Below are 20,325 nucleotides of genomic sequence, written 5' to 3' on the forward strand. Positions count from 1 at the left end.
AGGCAGTGTTCAGTGTATTACTACTGAAGTTGATATGTTTGGTTTCATATGTGGAATATAGACTCCTGTGCATAGCTATTTCTGCCTGGTGGGTGACACATGGGAAAACACAGGATCAACTACAGAGCCAAAACACTTGGAGCATTAGGATTTCAAGGCTGTTAAGCATTGGGGAAAGATGTTTCTGACATGGAAGCTAATAGCTAATATTTATTTCTGCAAGAAGTTTCTGTATTTGCTCTATTCCTCCTGCCCAAGTCCCCTGTACTTACAAGCTGTTAATGGCTAGGGCACACTGCCATATATCCATTTAGGAAATGGATTTGGAGGCAGAACACTTTGAAATGATTGCAGCCCCTTTTCTCCTGAAGCAGCACTCAGGGCACAGCACACACCAAAGCTCAACTCCCAGCTCAGGAGTCAAGGCCTGCCTTGTGAAAAGAACATCAGACATTCACCCTCTGAGACATGGCAGCAGCTCACTCCCCCTTGTGCCCTGAGGAGTCAAGAAACAGGAACAGCCTTTGCCCGCAGAGGGTACAGTCCTCAGGATGTGCTGGACCAGCTCTTTCTCTCTCTCCAGGCTCCAACATTTCCTACCCTTCAGTGCTCGTGTGGGTGCAAGGTCAGACAACTCTGTTAGCAGCTGTTATACAGCTTGTGAGAACAGCTTGTGGAGTTTTCCAGGCACAGGAGGCTGCTCAGGTGAGGAAGTAACAGACACTCGGTGCGGTTCCATGACTTGTGTGAATGGACACTGGAAAGACCCCGAAGCTCAGATTTAGAGTTGGTCTAAGGATGTGTAAGTTCTGTGTTCCCTCCCAAGGGCCTACCTTTAGCAAGTACCCCTTGCCTGGTTTATCAAGCAAATCAAATCTCCCCAAGCTCCCAAAAACCCCAGCAAATCACCAGCCCCTTTCCTCCCACCTACACAATTTGAGCTGCATCTCCTCTCCAGAAGCAACTCATCTTCTATCCTGCTGTCAAATTCAGGCAATTGCTCCTTTGCTCCTGTTTGGAACTGATGAGCAGATTGGATTTATGGTAAAACAATACAGGGTAAGTCAAGACTGTAATTAAAAACTAATCACTGGGATAAATCTGTTACACATTTCCATTCTATGCTCAAAAAGAGAGGGGGGAGGGAGTTAAAAGGATTTCCCCCCCCCCCCCCTCTTACTTTCAGCTTGCATTAGTTACTTTATGAACAGTGCAGGAGTGTGTCTGCCTGCTGGGACAGGGTAAGGAGTATTTTCTATGGACACTGCTAGACAAAGTGAAGGAAGAGAAGCAAAGCTTTTACAAAAGGCTTTATTAAAAATAAGTTCTGTAAAGAGGAGAAAGTGTGCCATGTATGTACAGCCAACTGTCCAAAGCTCTCTGGGGCTTATAATACAGCATATTCCAAACTGAACAAGAGACATTCACTTCTTGGTTGTTGTTTTGTCATGCTTGTTGGAACAGAGCAGCACAGGGGAAGAGGGGAAGCAACACTTGACACAACCCCTGCAAGCACAATGTTGAATCTGAGGGGTACTTCTAAAGGTGAAACTCTGTGATCAGCAGGATGCTATTAAATACAAGCAGGAACCAAGGGGTTATGAAGAGGCTTCAGTTTATACAGTTTTATCTGATGACTTCTAGCTTAATTAGTTCTTCTACTGCAAATCAACAGATCTTAGCAAGTGGAGCTGTGGTCTATAAAGACAGAACTCTCCTGGGGACAATGCAATTCAATACCACCCTGAATCCAGGTAAACAAATCATTCCCAGCTCTGCTGCAGCCGAGAGCAAAGACTTCTCCTTAGGAAGAGAGTGACAGCATTTCCAGTTCCCTCCTTTACCAGCCAGAATCACAAAAAGAAGTAAGTTGTTCTGAGAAATTGTTTTATTTTCCATGAGTGTTTTGCACAAAAGGTGACACCACAAACACTTGATGCTGCATGCTTCAGAGGACCTCACCTTCTCCTTCTCAGAGGTCTGATTTGGGACTGCATCCTTTTGGTCGTGACTTCAGAAGACTTCCCATTTTTAGTGCTATTTACAGAACTGCAGGACTGAAAGTGTCTGCCCCCCCAGCAGAACTCCCTCTGGTATCAGGTGGATGCAGGACTTGCAGCTTTAGCTCTCTGTAGCACCCTCTTTAGTCCCATAATTTAATAAGACCATCCCAGCCACACGTGATGACTTTAGATGTCTCATGTGGATGCCACACTGCACCAATACAGACTTTGTCATGTGCTTTTAATCTGCTGTAGAGTTTTGTTGTCTTCCAGTCCCAGATGTTCAGTTTCCCATCTGCATCTCCAGATATCACATAGCTATGGTAACAGGATGGAAAGAAAAGTTGGATCGTGGCTGAAGACTGCTTGGCCTATCATACTTTTTACACTGAGCAAAGGAAGAGAGCTTCACCCAATGAGCTTTGTGCCTGACAGCCTGCAAACACACCTAGCAGAGCCTCAGCATCCAGGCTGAGCTCCAAGGCACACAACTCCTGCAGAAGGTGACTGTTCAGCTGTGAGGTAAATGTGCTAAGCAAGGCCATTTTACCATGCACTGTGTCATGAGGCTGCAGAGAGCACAGCAGCAAGAGACAGTGACAGCAGCTGCTCAGAAATTTACAGACACTTTGGTTTTCCCTCCAGTGTTGCTGAGGTTTTTCCCCAGTTTAGAGTAATGAATGTCCTGTGCAGGCAGAGCACTAAAGGTATGGGCATATTACTAAGCAAACTGGAGGAAAAAGATGGTTCTTTGGACAATAAATGAGGCTACCCAGAATGGGCCATCTCCAAATCCCTCTCACTCCACACAAGTGCACATTGCAGGAACAGACCCTGTGCTGCACCACAAGGCCTGCACAAAAAAGACCCAGGTGCAGGTCAAGAAGCAAAAGCCTCCCTGTGCTGCATCAGGGTCAAGCAACAGGAGGGGACTCTGGGGCTGCAGGAGGAATAATTTTTGCAGAACAGGGAACCTGCACTACCTGGGCTGTTTCCTACGTGTTGCTCAGAGCAACCACTGAGTACAGCTTCATCTGTCAAATGGCAAGAGTAAGCTTTCTGCTTTTGGTTACAGAGCTCTGGCTGTGCTGAGTTACCAGGGAGGCTGGACTGGAGACTGCAGAGACAGTCAGAAAGAGATCTTGTGTCTGTGCCAGCTTGTTCACACATACACTCACCTCATGTCAGGTGAAAAATCCACTTGACAAGCGTAGCCAGCAACCATGTGACCCTTGAAAATCTTCTTTTTGTTTAACCTGAACCTGTTCTGAGCTCCAAAGATCAGAATTTGGTTATCCATTGACTGGCAAGCCAACCATTTCCCTGCAAATGCAAAAACCAAAGGTGTTAGCAGAGTGCTGCACCCCAAGAAACAGACTTAACTGGAATGTTTTGAGACATTTTCCTTCACTTTTCTTGCACTGCCTTAATCCTGATTTTCATTGTGTAGCAGAGTTCTGGGGAGCAGCTGATACTGCTTCTGCCTGGCTCGACTGCCAAGAGGCAAAACCTTATGTTTGACAGGATTTGAGAGACCTGTTACTACAGGATGTGCTCTGGCTCTTAACAACACTGTGCTGAGAAGTCTTCAAGCCACTGAGCAAGCTCTGCTGGTGCCCATATTCAGGCAATTCAGAGGAGGACAAAAACCCCTCTATCTAGCTGCAATTTCACCTGCTTTGTGAGTACTCTAAGATGGGACAAAGAGGTCTAAGGCAGACTCAGGAGTTGGAAAATCATATTTGTGCAACTCTTTAGTACTCTCTGCCCTAGTGGAAAGCAGTTTAGTAAAGGCACTGTAGTGAAAGAAATAACTTTCCTAATCTGAACTCCATCTCATGTTGCATCTTGGCACTGCATTAACTCCTGCCTGAGAACCCAAAGGTGCTGGTGTGCTGCAGAACACCCCAGAAAAGGGACTTCTGTCTTGAACACTGCTTATCATCACTGCCTTGACAGTGGTTTATGCAAGCAGTGATAACAAAGTGTGCTGACTTGACTGTAAATCTCATCACACTTCCAGCTACCAGCTTGGAATTTGAGGATTATTTTTTTCCAGCCTCCCAAAGAAACAAATCAAGTGTGTATCCCAAGCAGGCTCTTCTCCTCTTTAGAAGGTCTCTTTCCTGCATTGCTCAGGAAGAAAAAATTAATTGATGAGCTTCCTAAATCTCTAAGTTCCACATCAGTAAAACTTTCCATTTACTTTTCTTTAAAGGACTCATTTAACTCCAAAATGATGCATGATGTGTCTGGCACAAGCTATATGTCACCTATGTGTCAGACACAAGCACAACTATCCTGAAAGATCTCTGTGTGTGAGAGATACTGGCCTTCTGTAGGCAAAGATGATGTTAGTTAATGTGATAGGTGATGTCCTGAGCTGAAAAGATGACTACTTCATTCCTAATATCATTTACTGCATCATCTCAGTAATCAAACACTCAAATATATCTTAGAAATCAAATGCTCCAGCCAGAATGGGGTGGGGGGGGGAACAAAACCCCAAACCAAAAGAGAAATCCAGTGTAGCAATCTGGAAGAATGAGATGAGCTGAAAAACTGGCTGAGAATACAGCAAGTTGTGCCACAGCAGAAAGAGGGACTGAAAAAGGCCAGTTGGGGAAGCTTAACATTTTTACATGCAGCTACTCTTTCCTCTAGAATCTTCCTTTTTCTAGTGGCAAGCCACTTCTGTTGTTAAGAATGAAGTGTTTACACTGCAAAGCAAACACACCTTGATGCTGAGAGCTGGCTGGAAACCTCAGCTGTGCAACAAGTTGATCAGCCACTGCTCAGTGTAATGGGATTGTTAACTGTAAGTCTGGCAACACTTTAATAATGCTGACACTAAACCTGTTTAATTTTGGCCAAAACAGATAGAGATTTTGTCCTGTTGGGAGGATTTTCACTGATTACTGAGTCACTGAACCTTTATCCTCCTTCAGTTTGATTCTAATTGAAGAAAACAAACATTAACATAGAGAAACACTGAGATAATTTGGGTTATTTGGGCTAGATCCAGAACTGAAAGGTACAGCATTAACAGGTTCATCTGCAACATCAGTTGCTGTTTTAAGGACTTCTGAACTTAGAATCATAGAATCAACAAGGTTGGAGAAGACCTCAGAGATCATCCAGTCCAACCTATCACCCAACACCTCATGGCTAACTAAACCATGGCTTCAAGTGCCACATCCACAACTTGCTTACAACATTGCAGCCATCAGCAGTTCCCAGCCTTGTTTCTCTCAATGTTTTAAATACAGCAGAGAGCACATCACAGCTCTACGAAAAGAGAGTCCTTTGGCCTGGAGTGGCTGAAGCTCTACATTTAAAGTGATACAGTCATCCCGAGGTAACCCCTTCATTTGGACACGTTTGTTCTTCCTAAGGCTTTTAAATCAAAGCCAGATCTAGTCCAGTCTTGGATTTGAGGGGGTGGATAGTGTGGGGAGAGAGGAGGATGCACCATCAGAGCTATAACCAGTAAGGCATGCCTATGTAAACCAGGCTTAAGAAGGCAGAAAAGTGTTAACCTACCATTTGGAGACAAAGTCACAGCTGGCATCGAATGCATACTTGGCTCAGCTATGTACTTGAAGTCTACAGGAATGTCCCTGCAAAAGGAAGAAGTATTTGTGTTATGAAGCCATGGAGATATTCCAAAGGGCTGTCTCCAGTCAGCTGATTTACTCTGTCACTGAACTGTGGAGAATCTATGGTGGTGGCTAAAGGACACAAGAAATGCAAAAGCTCCAAAGCATTGTGAATGTCCACCCAGAGAGCTCCAGCTGTGGAGCCACCTGCAGGGTAACCTCGGACAGAGTGAATCTACCCCAAAGCCTAAAGCAGAATCAGAATTCCATCTGTTAAGGCTGTAACACACAGATACTCTGCTGCCTCCACTTCAACTGCAGCACTTAGAAGATTCTTCTATAGGTAGCAAGAACAAAGTGGTAAATGCAGGTATCTCACTGCAATGCCTTGCTGGTGGGAGTTTTGTTTTCACTAGAATATTGCTACCTTCTCAGGGTTGTGTTTATATACACAAACACCACCCAACCCCAACCCCAACCCTAAACAACCACCACCAACCCCAACCCTAAACAACCACCACCAACCCACCCCAAACCACCAACCCACCCCAACCCCACAAAACAGGGAGCTCTTGTGTGGGAGACTGACTGACAATGCTCTTTCAGGAGTCTCTTTCTCTTGTCTCTCTGACAGTGCTCTTTTCCTCCTGCTCTCCCCAAATGGGATGCCAATCAATTCCAAATGTGCTCAGCTGAACTGAACCATGAACTCCACAGTCTTGACTGAGTACAGGACTGTGTCAGTGGATGTTAGGAACAGCCTGCCCTGTACAAAGGCCTGGGGACAAGAACAAGCAGAGTCTACCCCTTGCTCTGCACAACTGTCATCTGGGTTTGACTACACAAATTGAATTACTAACGCTCTGTGCAGATTCAGTGTTCCTCATACCCCACCCCAGAAGACTGGAAAAAGGGAAGGCATGCACATGGCTTTCTCATTAAGCAAAAGAAAGCTCCAGCAGAAAATAGATTTGATTAATGTATTCAGCAGAAAAGGCATGCAAAATGTTCTGCAGCAACATTAATTAATACAAAGGGGGTGGGTAAGATTTTCATTGTCTGCTGCACAGGGTAGAAGGGCTGCTGGGGCACTGCTGGAGCAGAAAGCGTGGGTGGCTGCCTTGTGCTGGCTGGCTGAGCCTTGCTGGATGGCAACACAGGCACCATTAGCAAGGTAATTAGAATTCTGCTTTATTGTGGAGTAAGTTATTTCCTGTCATCTTGTGTTAAACAATGTGCACATGAGCAGCAGGGCAAGGAGCTGCTCTGTTGTCAGGAAGCAACACAAATGTTCCTGCGAGTGAAATGTTAAAGTGATTTACCCCTTGGAATAAGAAGGGCAATGCCTTTAACATGCTCTGTGGGTAAGAGCAGAGCTAACTGGCTTCCCAGTGGGCAGACCTAAGACTACTGTGGGACAGTACATCTGTAAAGGAACAACAGGAAGTCCATGTTATCTCTGAGGCTGACCAGCATGACAGAGAAGCTCCCTGTGCCCCATCGTACCCTTTTGCAGCTCCCAACCAGCTCCAAAACCCACAGAGACACAGAATGTCAGGGGTTGGAAGAGACCTCCAGAGATCAAAGTCTAACCCCCCCTGCCAAAGCAGGATCACCTAGGGCAGGTCACACAGGAAGGCATCCAGGCAGGTTCTCAAAGTCTCCAGAGGAGTAGACTCCACAACTTGTCTGGGCAGCCTGCCCCAGGGCTCCAGCACCCTCACTGTAAAGAAGTGTCTGCCTGTGTTGAGGGGGAAGCTCCTGTGCTCTAGCTTGTACCCATTGTTCTTGTCCTATCACTGGGCACCACTGAAAAGAGCCTGGCACCCTCATCTTGACACCCACCCCTCAGATATTTATAGACATTGCTAAGGTCCCTATCTGCAACAGGACACAAAGGCATCGCTGCAGTAAGGACAGAACGTGATCAGCTGCCACCACCCACCACTCCCACAGGCCCCCTGGAGTTCTCAATGCCAGTTAAAAGCAATCCCACTGGAAGCCCCAGTAAGAGGCAGTCTCATGGCAGAAGATGCATGTCCACTGCCTGAGTACTGCAGTGAGAAATTCATAGAATACATAGAATACATAGAATACATAGAATAAACCAGGTTGGAAGAGACCTTCAAGATCATCGCGTCCAACCCATCACCAATCCAACACCGCCCAAGCAACTAACCCACAGCACCAAGCACCCTGTCAAGTCTTCTCCTAAAAACCTCCAGTGATGGCGACTCCACCACCTCCCCAGGCAGCCCATTCCAATGTGCAATCACTCTTTCTGTATAGAACTTTTTTCTAACATCCAGCCTGAACCTCCCCTGGCGCAGCCTGAGACTGTGTCCTCTTGTTCTGGTACTGCTTGCCTGGGAGAAGAGACCAACATCTGTCTGTCTACAACCTCCCTTCAGGTAGTTGTAGAGAGTAATAAGGTCACCCCTGAGTCTCCTCTTCTCCAGGCTAAGCAACCCCAGCTCCCTCAGCCTCTCCTCGTAGGGCTTATGTTCCAAACCCCTCACCAACTTTGTTGCTCTTCTCTGGACTCGTTCCAGCAAGTCAACATCCTTCCTAAACTGAGGGCCCCAGAACTGGACACAGTACTCGAGGTGCGGCCTAACCAGTGCAGTGTACAGGGGCAGAATGACCTCCCTGCTCCTGCTGGCCACACTCTTCCTGATGCAGGCCAGGATGCCATTGGCCCTCTTAGCTGCCTGGGCACACTGCAGGCTCATGTTCAGTCTACCGTCGACCAGCACCCCCAGGTCCCTCTCAGCCTGACTGCTCTCCAGCCACTCTGACCCCAGCCTGTAGCTCTGCATGGGGTTGCTGTGGCCAATGTGCAGAACCCGGCACTTGGATGTGTTAAATCTCATGCCCTTGGACTCTGCCCAACTGCCCAGCCTGTCGAGGTCCCTCTGCAGAGCCTCTCTACCCTCCAGCAGATCAACTCCTGCACCCAGCTTGGTGTCGTCAGCAAATTTACTGATGATGGACTCGATGCCCTCGTCCAGATCATCAATAAAGATGTTAAAGAGCAAGGGGCCCAGTACTGATCCCTGGGGCACACCACTGGTGACTGCCTGCCAGCTGGATGTGGCACCATTCACCACCACTCTCTGGGCTCGGCCCTCCAGCCAGTTCCTAACCCATCGCAGTGTGCTCCCATCCAAGCCATGGGCTGACAGCTTGGCCAGGAGCTTGCTATGGGGAACGGTGTCAAAGGCCTTGCTGAGGTCCAGGTAGACTACATCCACAGGCCTCCCCACATCCACCAGGCGGGTCACCTGATCATAGAAGGAGATCAGGTTGGTCAGGCAGGACCTGCCCTTCCTAAACCCATGCTGGCTGGGCCTGATCCCTTGGCCATCCTCCAAGTGCTGTGTGATTGCACTCAGGATGACCTGCTCCATAATCTTTCCTGGTACTGAGGTCAGGCTGACAGGCCTGTAATTCCCTGGCTCATCCAACCGGCCCTTCTTGTGGATGGGTACCACGTTGGCCAGCTTCCAGTCAGCTGGGATCTCTCCAGTGAGCCAGGACTGATGAAAAATAATGGAGAGTGGTTTGGCCAGCTCATCTGCCAGCTCTCTCAGCACCCTAGGATGGATCCCATCTGGTCCCATGGACTTGTGGGGATCCAAGCTGCTGAGGAGAGCTCCTATCACTTGCTCATGGAACAAAGGGAAACCATGCAGCTCCCTGGCTCCCTCTGCCAGTTCTGCAGGCCAGCTGTCTGGTAGACGTTCTTTCCAGGTAGTAAAAACTGAGGTAAAGAAGGTGTTAAGTACCTCTGCCTTTTCCTCATCCTGTGTTACAACATTTCCTTCTATGTCAACCAAGGAGTGGAGGTTGTCCCTGCCCTTCCTCTTGCTATTAATATATTTATAGAAGGACTTTTTGTTGTCCTTCACATCAGAGGCCAGTTTAAGTTCCAAATATGCTTTTGCCTCCCTAATTTTCCTCCTACATGCCCTAGCAACCTCTTTAAACGTTCCATGGGTTGCCTCACCTTTCTTCCAAAGATGATACACCCTCTTTTTTTCCCTTAGTTCAATTAAAAGTTCATTACACAGCCAGGCTGGCCGTCTGCCCCGGCGGCTCCTCTTCCGGCACATTGGCACAGCCTGCTCCTGAGCCTTCATCAGCTCTTTCTTGAAGCAGGTCCAGCCCTCCTGGACCCCTTTATTTTTAAGGGCTTTCTCCCAAGGAACCCTCTGAATTGTTTCCTTGAGCAACCTGAAGTCCGCCCTCCGGAAGTCCAGAGTGGAGGTCTTCTTGCTGGCCCTCTTAGCTTGACTGAATACTGAAAATTCTATTATTTCATGGTCACTGGCCCCTAAACAGCCTCCGACCACCACATCACCCACCAGCCCTTCCCTGTTGGTGAAGAGGAGGTCAAGCAAAGCCTTGCCCCTGGTAGGCTCACGCAGCACCTGGGATAAGAAGCTGTCCTCCATGCAGTCTAACTGCAGTGCAGGTCGTCCTGCCTTCTCCCCCTCACCTACTGCAATTTATTCAAGACAGCTCTGTGTTAGGTTGAAGCCCAGCAGACAGGCTTGGGGCAGCTGCAGCATCTGCTGCATTAAACTAAGAGTTTAATACATTCATGTTTCACATTTGCTTCCAGCCAAGTTGCTAAATAAGTGCCATCAGCCAGCTCCCTTCAAAACAAAACCAAACCAAAAACCCTTGGAAAAAAAATCACCCAGAAAGATGCTGTGCTGGCTGCCTGGCCCCAAGACTCATGTGACACAGTGCTTGCTGACATCTTTACATGGAAAGATCTTCAAGTCCTTTCCCCACTTCACAGCATTTCAAAGGCTGAGAAGGTTTAACTATCAAAAGGACTGTCTGCTAGCCCAGGTTTAGAAAAATGTTCTAATACCACTGCTTTCCCAAGTAGGAGAGAGAAACAGGCCTTTAAGGAGAGCAGGAAAAACCCCAAACCAACCAAACCAACCCAATCCAAACCAATCTGGGGATCCACACATCATGAAGAGCTCTCTGAGAGCACGACAGCATCTCTGCCAGGAGTGAGGGAGAGATGAGGCTTGCTGAGGAGTGTAGAAGTTTACAGAGAGAAGACAAGCCTCCTAAGCCTGTCAGGACAATAACTAAGCTACCACTGCACAGCTCCTGCTTTGCTAGAGGACTTGAAGGTAAAAGGAAATAAAAGCCTCCCAGATCAATTGCCCAAGTAATTCTGCTGTTTATCCAAGTAGGAGCAGAGCCACATGAAGGAGACACAGACAAACCAGTATTTTACATTTCTAGAAAGGAAACCAGAGATTATGACACCCATGCCAACTTGACTACCCCTGCTGGGACACAATCCCATAGAATCAAAGAATTGTCAGGATTGGAAGGGACCTCAAAGATCATCCAGTTCCAACCCCCATGCCACGGCCAGGGACACCTCACACTAGAGCAGGTTGTTCAGAGCAACATCCAGCCTGGCCTTAAAAACTTCCAGGGATGAGGCTTCCATCACCTCCCTGGGCAACCTGTGCCAGTCTCTCACCACCCTCATGGGGAAGAACTTCTTCCTGACCTCCAATCTGAATCTACCCATTTCTACTTTTTTCCCCATCCCCCCCAGTCCTATCCCTCCCTGACACCCTCAAAAGCCCCTCCCCAGCTTTCTTGTAGCCCCCTTCAGATACTGGAAGGCCACAATAAGGCCTCCTCGGAGCCTACTCTTCTCCAGACTGAACAACACCAACTCCCTCAGTCTGCCCTCATAGGAGAGCAGCTCCAGCCCTCAGCTCATCCTCATGGCCTTTCTCTGGACACCTTGCAGCACCTCCAGATCCTTCCTGGAGCAGGGGCTCCAGAACTGGACGCAGTGCTCCAGGTGGGGTCTCACTCATGTGAAAGCAGACAAATGCTGATGTATGCCCATGAAGATTCCCAAAGACATCATTTCCTGCACACAGTCTGTGCTGCACTTGCAGCCCTTCACTGCACAGCAGAGTCAGATCCTCTGCACAGGATGAACTCCTGGGCTGTGAGGAAGCACGACATGGCATCCCATTACCAGCTCTGGCCAAGTCAAAAGTGTTTACAAAACATACGACACAATTCCTCTAAACAATTGAATCTAAGCAATTAGATCAGCTCTAATTACTGCCTTTGAAGGCCATACTCTGGTCACAATCAATTCTGCTTTGTTTCTGTAGGCTACTGAAGAAATACTGTGCTGGAGAACATAGGGGTGAGTTGGGCATCTTTCTTCATAAGCTGCAAATCATTTTCCTTATGAACTTAGGAAAAGAGGATTTGAGGTGCAGCATGAAATAATTGGCCATGGAAGATTTCATGCTCCAAAAGCTTCTCTATAACCTCTTTTTCATGCACTGGAAAAATCTGGATCTTGAAATTGCAGGAATATGCCTAGAGACTGATTAACCTGTACCATGGCAGGTTGTGGAGAAAGGTTTCCAAGTTGTGCCTAGGAAGACAGCCTTACATTTGTGTTTTAGAAAACCCAAATAATCCCTGCTGACTGTATTAGAAGAGACTATGGCCTACAGTTGGGTTCCCTACTATCTGAACAAGAGAAACTCTTTCTTCAGTGTACAGCAAGCTCAGGAGATAGATGTTTCCCTTTTTTTTTTTCCTTCAGAAAGAACAAAAACCTTCTGCTGCTGGAACAATCAGGTTGCAATGTTCCCATGCCAGAACCCTTTTTGCCTTTCCAGCTCTTCCCCACAGTGACTAAATCCACCCACTTTGCTATTTATTTCAGCCATCAACACAAAGCTCACAAAACAAGGGCAATCCAGTCTCAAGGAAGTAACAGATTTGTGCAAGCAAGCTCATCCTCCCACTCGCCAGGGAGGAGACATTCCTTAGCAGACATCATATTGTACAGATCTTTCTGCAAGGGGCTCAGTGGATGTATGTGCCTAATTAGGAAGTACAGAACAGAGGCTCTCTTGCAGTGACATATGGTGACAGCATTACATGTCTAGCCTAAGCCTGGGCTCCCAGACTTTGGTCATTACCACTGCTGCTACTGGCAATGATAGCAGTCGATCACAGACATGCTGAGGGCTTTGCTGGCTGCCTGGGTAGCATTTGAGGACCACAGATTGGAGTCTCTTGTCTAGGTTTGAAAAAAAACCCAACAAAACCCCAGCCAAGCTAGGAAGGAACTGATTAGTCACAGAGCTAGTGGCTGTATTGTGCAACAGCTCTGCATGTGTGAACAGCAGAAGGAAATGGATACCTAAAGGTATGGGAGTGATTACTGCAAAAAGATACTGGAAATCCCAGAGAAATCTTAAGCCCTAAGCTGAAAATCTTAGTGCCCAGACCCCATTTCAGACAGGGGAGGTTTGTTTTCTCCCCAGATTTGTTTAAACATTGGAAGCCATTTAAAATGATGTTTCTTGTGAGCTTTTCTTGGATAGACTTTCACTTTTCTGTCGTCTCTTGCTTGGATAATTGTCACTTTCCTGTTGTCTATTGTATTCACACTGTGGGTAACAATGATTGCCAACCCCCCCCACCAGACTACCAGAAAACCAGAAATAAGGCTCCACTGAAGCAGCTATTTCATACATGGGCCAAATATTATATAACAGTGTGCACATCCAAGCTCAGAGCATTCAAACCCAACACACACTGATGTAACAGAGCAGGCATTTCTTTAACAGATTAATTTTAGGGCTACTACACCCTTAGGGAAAGGGGAGAGAATAGAGATCACTAATAGAGTGCAGCAGGCATCAAGCTGACAGGGCTGTCTTATGTCTTTCTCTGAGAGAAGAGGAAATCCATGAAGTGTCTCCAGCATTAAGCCAGCTCTTCCTCAGCTAGCTAGACTCCTGTACACTCCAGAATCCTAAGTGCTATGTACACAGCCGAAAATAAACTCACTTCTCAGCTTGCTCATAACACACTTGAAATTAAAACAGGAATTTTTAAACTTACCATTCCCAGACTCTCAAGCTCTTGTCATCAGATGTACTCACAAACCTTCTGTTTTCATCCACAAACACAATGGTGTTGACAGCTCCCAAGTGCCTATCGTACTCCTGCACGATCTCGCCGCTTCGGATATCCCACTACGAATGAAAGAGTCAGAATAAGACCTTCTTTTTTCCCTAAGCATCAGAACTTTTGAAGGAGGGGATACTAAGCAGACATACCTGCACAATTTTCTTATCTGACATTCCTGCAACAAAGAGATTTTGTTTGTCTTCATCAGGATTGAACTTGACACAGTAAGGAACCTTCCTGTTTGTGAATCTTGAAATGCATTGCCCTGCAACAGAAAAGTCATTCATAGTGCATCCAGCTGGAAGCTCTTTGGGCTGATTAGTGCCAGGGGAGGTTTAGGTTGGGTATTAGGCTGTGGTGAAGTGGGTGTTGGCTTCTTCTCCCAAGGAACTAGCAATAGGACAAGGGGAATCAGCCAGGGAAGGTTTAGGCTGGGTACTAGGGAAAACGTCTTTACTGAAAGACTGGTCAGGCATTGGCACAGGCTGCCCAGGGAGGTGGTGGAATCACCATCCCTGGAGGTGTTCAAGAAATGTGTGGACATGGCACCTGGGGACATGTTTTAATGGCCATGGTGGTGGTGGGTCAATGGCTGGACTCAGTGGTCTTAGAGGTCTCTTCCAACCCAAGCAATTCTATGATTCGGGCCAAAAAGACTCTTCCTGGTGTAACGAGAAGCCTAAACACTGAACCACAAGCCAACATTATGGATAATTGAAAAGAATCTGACTGATAACATATCTTGATATTTACTGGTAATTAAACATGGTGCCAATTAACAGTGCCCACAAGTACAAGCCTACCTGTTTCAGTGTCCCAGAGCTTCAGGTAGCGATCATATGCGGCACTAAGAAACTGAGTGCCGGCATTATTGAAGCAGATGTCTCGAACAGCTTTGCTATGTCCTGCAACACAGAGACATTGTGATGACAAACTTTCATCCATCCATGCTTAGGATTAATTGAAAAAAACCCCACAACATTAATCAAGTTAAATTTGCCTGCCTTTAACAATGCAAAGAGGACAAGGAAGTTGCTCACTGAAGTTCTTTATGAGTGAAGAACGATTCAAGTGAGAAAGATAAATCAACTCCTAAGGAGCAACGAGAGTAAGCACAAACCCCTCACCCCACCCAGGCCCTGGGGAGAGAAACAACAACACTGCACAGAACCAGCCACAGTGCCTCAGTCAGAAATTGATATACAAGCAGAACTTTAAATACTATTGGCTTCAAAGGCTGTTTTGGTCACAGGTAAGAGATGCAGGAGAAGTTTAAAACACTGTAACATCAGTATCTAATGAAGAGGAGGAGAGACAAACACTACAGGAGACACACTGAAAGGAATAACTTTTGTAATTAGAAAGCTGGTGCAAAATATGGGAAATAATAGATCAGAAAATGAAGAATGCTTTCATCTGGTGTTAACTTTACTACCCCTCAACCCCAATACTTTCATCTGACCCCTGCTGTCAGACTCGTAGGAGATCTCTTTAGTTAAAATCTTGGCACACAGTAACTTAAATATAGCAGACCAGCAGGTGAGTCTGGTTGGTAATAAGGACCTTTGGAGAAGAACAGTCAAATTGTTCAGAAAGAGCAGTCTATTGAGAGGGAACCTTTTCTGAGCCATCAGCTGTCATCAGAAATATTAGGAGAAAAAAAGACTTCTTTCTTGTTACTCAACATACATTCACTGAGTGTTCCAGAAATGTTCCTGTTTCAAAGGGGGAATCAGCTGCTTTTGTTCAGCATTCAAGGCTGCTATGATGTACATATTTCTCTCTCTCTGTCTCAGGTATCTGCTTGAAAAAGCACTTGTTACACTGACAAAGAGCAGCTGAACCTCACAAAAATTTCCCAGGCTTTTGCACTAGAAGGGGCCACTTATTTTAGAGGGGATCATCAGACCATGAGATGCCCTTACTGAATACATTCAGAGAGCTGCTGCTCTCAACATGAAGATGGGACAATTTCATGTCATCATTTTGCTTTTGGAAAGGACTCCTGTGTAAAGAATTGATGACTGCAGTACACTAATGTTTTGCTTTCAGGATCATAAGGTGTTCTACATCAACATTAAATTGCCTGGAATAATGACAAAGGTTCACTAAAAATGTGCACCTTTCTTCATTCTTATTGCCAAGAACATAGAATCACAGAATCAACCAGGTTGGAAAAGACCTTAGAGATCATCAAGTCCAACCTATTACCTAATACCCAACATCATCTGACAACTAAACCATGGCTTCAAGTGCCATGTCCAATCCCCTCTTGAACACCTCCAGGAATAGTGACTCCCCCACCTCCCTGGGCAGCACATTCCCATGGTCAATTACTCTTTCTGGGAAGAACTTTCTCCTCACCTCCAGCCTAAACTTCCCCTGGTGCAGCTTGAGACTGTGTCCTCCTGTTCTGCTGCTGGTTGCTTGGGAGAAGAGACCAACCCCCACCTCTCTACAACCTCCTTTCAGGTAATTGTAGAGAGCAATAAGGTCTCCCCTGAGCTTCCAGGTTAAATAACCCCAGCTCCCTCAGCCTCTCCTCACAGGACTTGTGCTCCAGACCTCTCCCCAGCCTCGTTTCTCTGGACACATTCACGTGCCTCAATATCCTTCAATTGAGGAGCCCAGAACCAGACACAGCACTCAAGGTGTGGCCTAACCAGTGCTGAGTACATTCACATAGTGAATACCATCTGCTTTGGATGCCTCCAAGCCCACTCTATGAGAAATGAATAAGCTACCCTAAATCATATATATTCAAAACATTCCTGGAAGGATATCAATGAAAAAAGAAAAGAGAAACAAGACTCTTACCAATGAAGGTTCGTAGACACCTTCGATCACCATAAACCTCCCATAGCTTGGGGGGAAAGAAAAAGAAGTCAATTGTTAAACAACTAAACTACTGAAATGAAGTGCAAACACATACAGCAACATCTTTGAAGAAATGAATTCCAAGCACATGACACCTACTGATTAGTCACAACTATCTACCCAGAAATTCACAAGGATGCTGCCACCTTCTTGTTAGCCAAACTCCCTTTAAATCAGCTTTCTAGTATGATCTATGCTGGGCTGAAATGAGATCAGTTCAAGACCACAAATGCTTCAGTAAAACACTCCAGATGAAACCTATTGGTAGCTGTCAAAGTAGGCTTTACAGAAAATGAATTGCTGTCATAAAGGCAATAACCTGAGGAACTTGCAACCTTCTAAATGCTATTACTAAATGATTAACACTGTCCCAACGCCCACAGTCTTGTGCATGACTTCAGGCTTCCTTCCAATGAACAAAGTGAGGAAAGTAAAAGCCCCCCAGACAAAAGGCAGAAGTACCAAATGTTTAATTATTCTAAACTGCATTGTCTGTATTCAGAGAGGGGATAAAATTACATAGATTTAATCAGAAAAACAAACTCACCTTAATTTTGCAATCCATGGAGCAAGACAACAGGATGTGTCCAGAGAGGGGAAACAATCTCACTGCACTGACACCCTGTATGAGGACATCATTAAGACAGTAAGTGGAGCACCCAGGTATTTCCCTCAGTTCACTTCCCCTCTTTTCTAAGCATAAAGCTAAAGCTGATCTTTGTAAAACCTACAGATCCTGTACCTTGAAACCCACCCAGGCCCCAGACACGACTCCCTACCTTTGTGTGTCCAGACCAGACGTGGATTTGTTTCTTTGGAAGATAGCACTTCTCAGGTGGCACTGTAGAACGGAGATTAACTCCAACATCTTGAGGGACATGAAGATAGGATCTGCCCTGATAGTCATACATCTCCTTAACTGAAAAGATAAACACAGAATTCTGAGCATCCTCGAAAGGCTCAACTGCCACACGCAATCATAAAGTTTTCCTCAGCAGAGCTGCTCTGCTGCAAAGTGGAGGGAAAGAACAAAAAAGAAAGCCCCACTTCACAGGGTAGGGATGTGGAATCTTATTTGCAGCAACACATCTCATAGCCACTTCTTTACTCTATGTGAGAAAGGATGCTCCAGCTTGTGTGAGAGAGGCTGGCTGCAGAAAGTGGTTAACAAAGTGAGACTTAGTTTACCTATCTGTGCCAGGTGGTACAAGGCAAAATTCTTCTGCAATAGAAAGCTGAACTAAGTTCTCTTAAGTTTTACTTATCTGTCTTTGAAGGTACCACAGGGTATAGGCTTTTGTTATTTGATACACAATTATTCATAGTATGACAGCAAGAACATTTACATAAAGAACTGAGGAGGCAGAAAGTCCAAGTGATTTTCTAAATTGCATGCAAGTCATTACTCAAAGCACTACCTGCTGATGGAAGCACTGACAGACAGAACTGCAGCAGCTCTGAAGCTGAAACTGAGCCAAACTCACAGCTTTAAAATGCTTTAAATGCTGTGTGAAACAGGAAGGGGATAGATGCATCTGCTGACATTAAAAAATTAAATAAATAAAGCCAGTACCCTGAAGGATGACATTTCCACACTGCTCTGCACAGTATGAAGTGGAATCAGATCAAGTTTATCTCTTTCCCTGTCCTTTATGCTTATGCCTATGAGTGTTATTACCTCCAATGCAGGAACATCAAGGTGCCTGAGCAAAACTGCTGAGGCTCTCTGCCATCCTTACTAATTAACACAGCAGGCAAGAAAACACAGTGAGTAAGAAAATGAGAGCAGGCAGGATGATGCTATTACCATGTAATATAGTCTTTTCCTCTCCAGGCTTATCATCTTCTACTTTTCCTCTCTTTTGCCTCTTAGCTGTTATTTCATCCAACTCTTTCTGTTCTTCCTGGAAAAATAAAATATCACAGAATCAGTCAGGGTTGGAAGGGACCACAAGGATCATCAAGTTCCAAGCCCCCTGCCATGGGCAGGGACACCCCACACTAGATCAGGCTGGCCAGAGCCTCATCCAGCCTGGTCTTAAACACCTCCAGGGATGGGGGCTCAACCACCTCCCTGGACAACCCATTCCAGGGCTTCACCACTCTCATGGGGAAGAACTTCCTCCTCACATCCAGCCTGAATCTCCCCACCTCCAGCTTCATTCCATTCCTCCTAGTCCTATCACTACCTGAGATCCTGAGCAGTCCTTCCCCAGCCTTCCTGTAGCCCCCTTCAGATACTGGAAGGCAACAATGAGGTCACCTCGGAACCTTCTGTTCTCCAGACAGAACAGCCCTAACTCCTACAGTCTGCCCTCATAGGAGAGGTGCTCCAGCCCTCTACTCATCCTCATGGCCCTTCTCTGGGCATGTCTTTTAAACACATCTGGACACCTCTTCTAAAAATTCAGTGTTCAGAACCAGAAGGCAAAATCCAGAACTCTCCTGGATCTCCTCCACATTTGCTCACTATTAAGGGCACATTTACTTGATAGAAGAGATTAGAAATACTTCTAAGCATCAGTGAAGAGAATACCTTTAACAAAAGCATAAATAAAGAGAATACCTTTACCAAAAGAGTTTGAAAAGCTCTGCACACTGAAAAGAATTAAATGTTATCCTTTTATGCACAGACCACTGCCTGAACAGGAAGAATGGTTGGTGGTTGCAGGGCTAGGGGGTGGTGTTATTGTGGGGTTATTTTGCTTGGCTGTTTAAAAGAAGGAAAAAAACCCAAGTTTTACTTTCAGCTCTTTTCATGCTTCTAAACACCTTTTAATCAGACTCTGTACACTTCCCACAGATACAAGGAATTTTATATCCAAGCAGTTTTGGAAACAACTGAATGTAGACTATTTGGAACACCTTACTTGGACCTACCACCTGAAATGTTCTGTCATAGCATAGCATGGAGCAGAAGATCAGAAACTGCTAGCACAGCTGGATCTCTGTTAAACCCACTGCAATGTAGTAATTTGTGTCAACAGTAGTACTTACTTCTGAAGGTTTGGCTACTTCTTTTTCATCAACATACTTTGCCCATGGCCCCAGAAACCCATCAATATTGGATGCATCATTCTCCTTAAATTTCTTCCTTTTTTCAATTTTCTTTTGTCCTGTTTCAAACACTGTTAAACCTGAAGAAGGAAAGCAAGACACTGCCTAGCTGCTACCACAGCACACATCATCACAGGTCACCACATAGTCAGTTCAAAAGAAAAGACAAAATAAACCCCAAACAAACAGAAAAACCTCAATCATCCCCACCAATACACACAACAAAATGCAAAAAGCATTGGAGCAAAACTGAGCAGAGCATTGCTAACTTTTCTAGCTGCCATCACTGCTAGCTGTGCACAGTAGCAGAGGAACCACTTAAACTGTGTGTCATGCTTTGCTAGAGTATTTCAACACTAAGTCTGCAGACTCTAAGAGAGCATCAATTTTTGTACTTCAAGCAGTGCAGTGTTTGAAAGCAGAGACCTAACCATTGGCTTCTGACCCTCCCCACCTATCTCAGTTCCAAAAATCCTATCAAACCCCCAAAACAAACCCCCAAACCAAAATAAGTCTCCCACAGCCCCAACCACAACTGCATATTACAGTTCAGTAACAATTCATAGAATGGATCAGGTTGGAAGAGACCTTTAAAGGTCACCCAGTCCAAACCCCCTCCAATAAGCAGAGCTACCTTCAACTTGATCAGGTTTCTCCCCATCCAACCTGACCATGAATGTTTCCAGGGATGGGGCACCTGCCACCTCTCTGGGCAAGCTGGGACTGTGTTTTTCCACCCTTACTGTAAGACATTTCTTCCTTACAGCTACTCTGATTCTACC

General features: G+C 45.8%; 1 protein-coding gene across 1 annotated transcript in view; it reads right to left on the reverse strand.

The window, feature by feature from the left end:
* Nucleotides 1–1,241: 1,241 nt before the first annotated feature.
* CDC40 (cell division cycle 40) overlaps nucleotides 1,242–20,325 on the reverse strand; it is a 37,995-nt gene continuing 18,911 nt past the window's right edge. Inside the window, exons 5-15 of the mRNA XM_054174009.1 lie at nucleotides 19,484–19,623; nucleotides 18,294–18,390; nucleotides 17,266–17,405; nucleotides 17,034–17,108; nucleotides 16,427–16,472; nucleotides 14,413–14,514; nucleotides 13,759–13,874; nucleotides 13,541–13,674; nucleotides 5,547–5,623; nucleotides 3,182–3,326; nucleotides 1,242–2,321 (exon numbers count right to left, since the gene is read on the reverse strand). Coding sequence (XP_054029984.1) covers nucleotides 2,144–2,321; nucleotides 3,182–3,326; nucleotides 5,547–5,623; nucleotides 13,541–13,674; nucleotides 13,759–13,874; nucleotides 14,413–14,514; nucleotides 16,427–16,472; nucleotides 17,034–17,108; nucleotides 17,266–17,405; nucleotides 18,294–18,390; nucleotides 19,484–19,623 — 1,250 coding nt within the window. The 3' untranslated portion in view covers nucleotides 1,242–2,143. The remainder of the gene's footprint in view (nucleotides 2,322–3,181; nucleotides 3,327–5,546; nucleotides 5,624–13,540; nucleotides 13,675–13,758; nucleotides 13,875–14,412; nucleotides 14,515–16,426; nucleotides 16,473–17,033; nucleotides 17,109–17,265; nucleotides 17,406–18,293; nucleotides 18,391–19,483; nucleotides 19,624–20,325) is intronic.

Source organism: Dryobates pubescens, chromosome 28, assembly GCF_014839835.1.
Source record: "Dryobates pubescens isolate bDryPub1 chromosome 28, bDryPub1.pri, whole genome shotgun sequence".
In the NCBI taxonomy this organism is placed as follows: Eukaryota; Metazoa; Chordata; class Aves; order Piciformes; family Picidae; genus Dryobates; species Dryobates pubescens.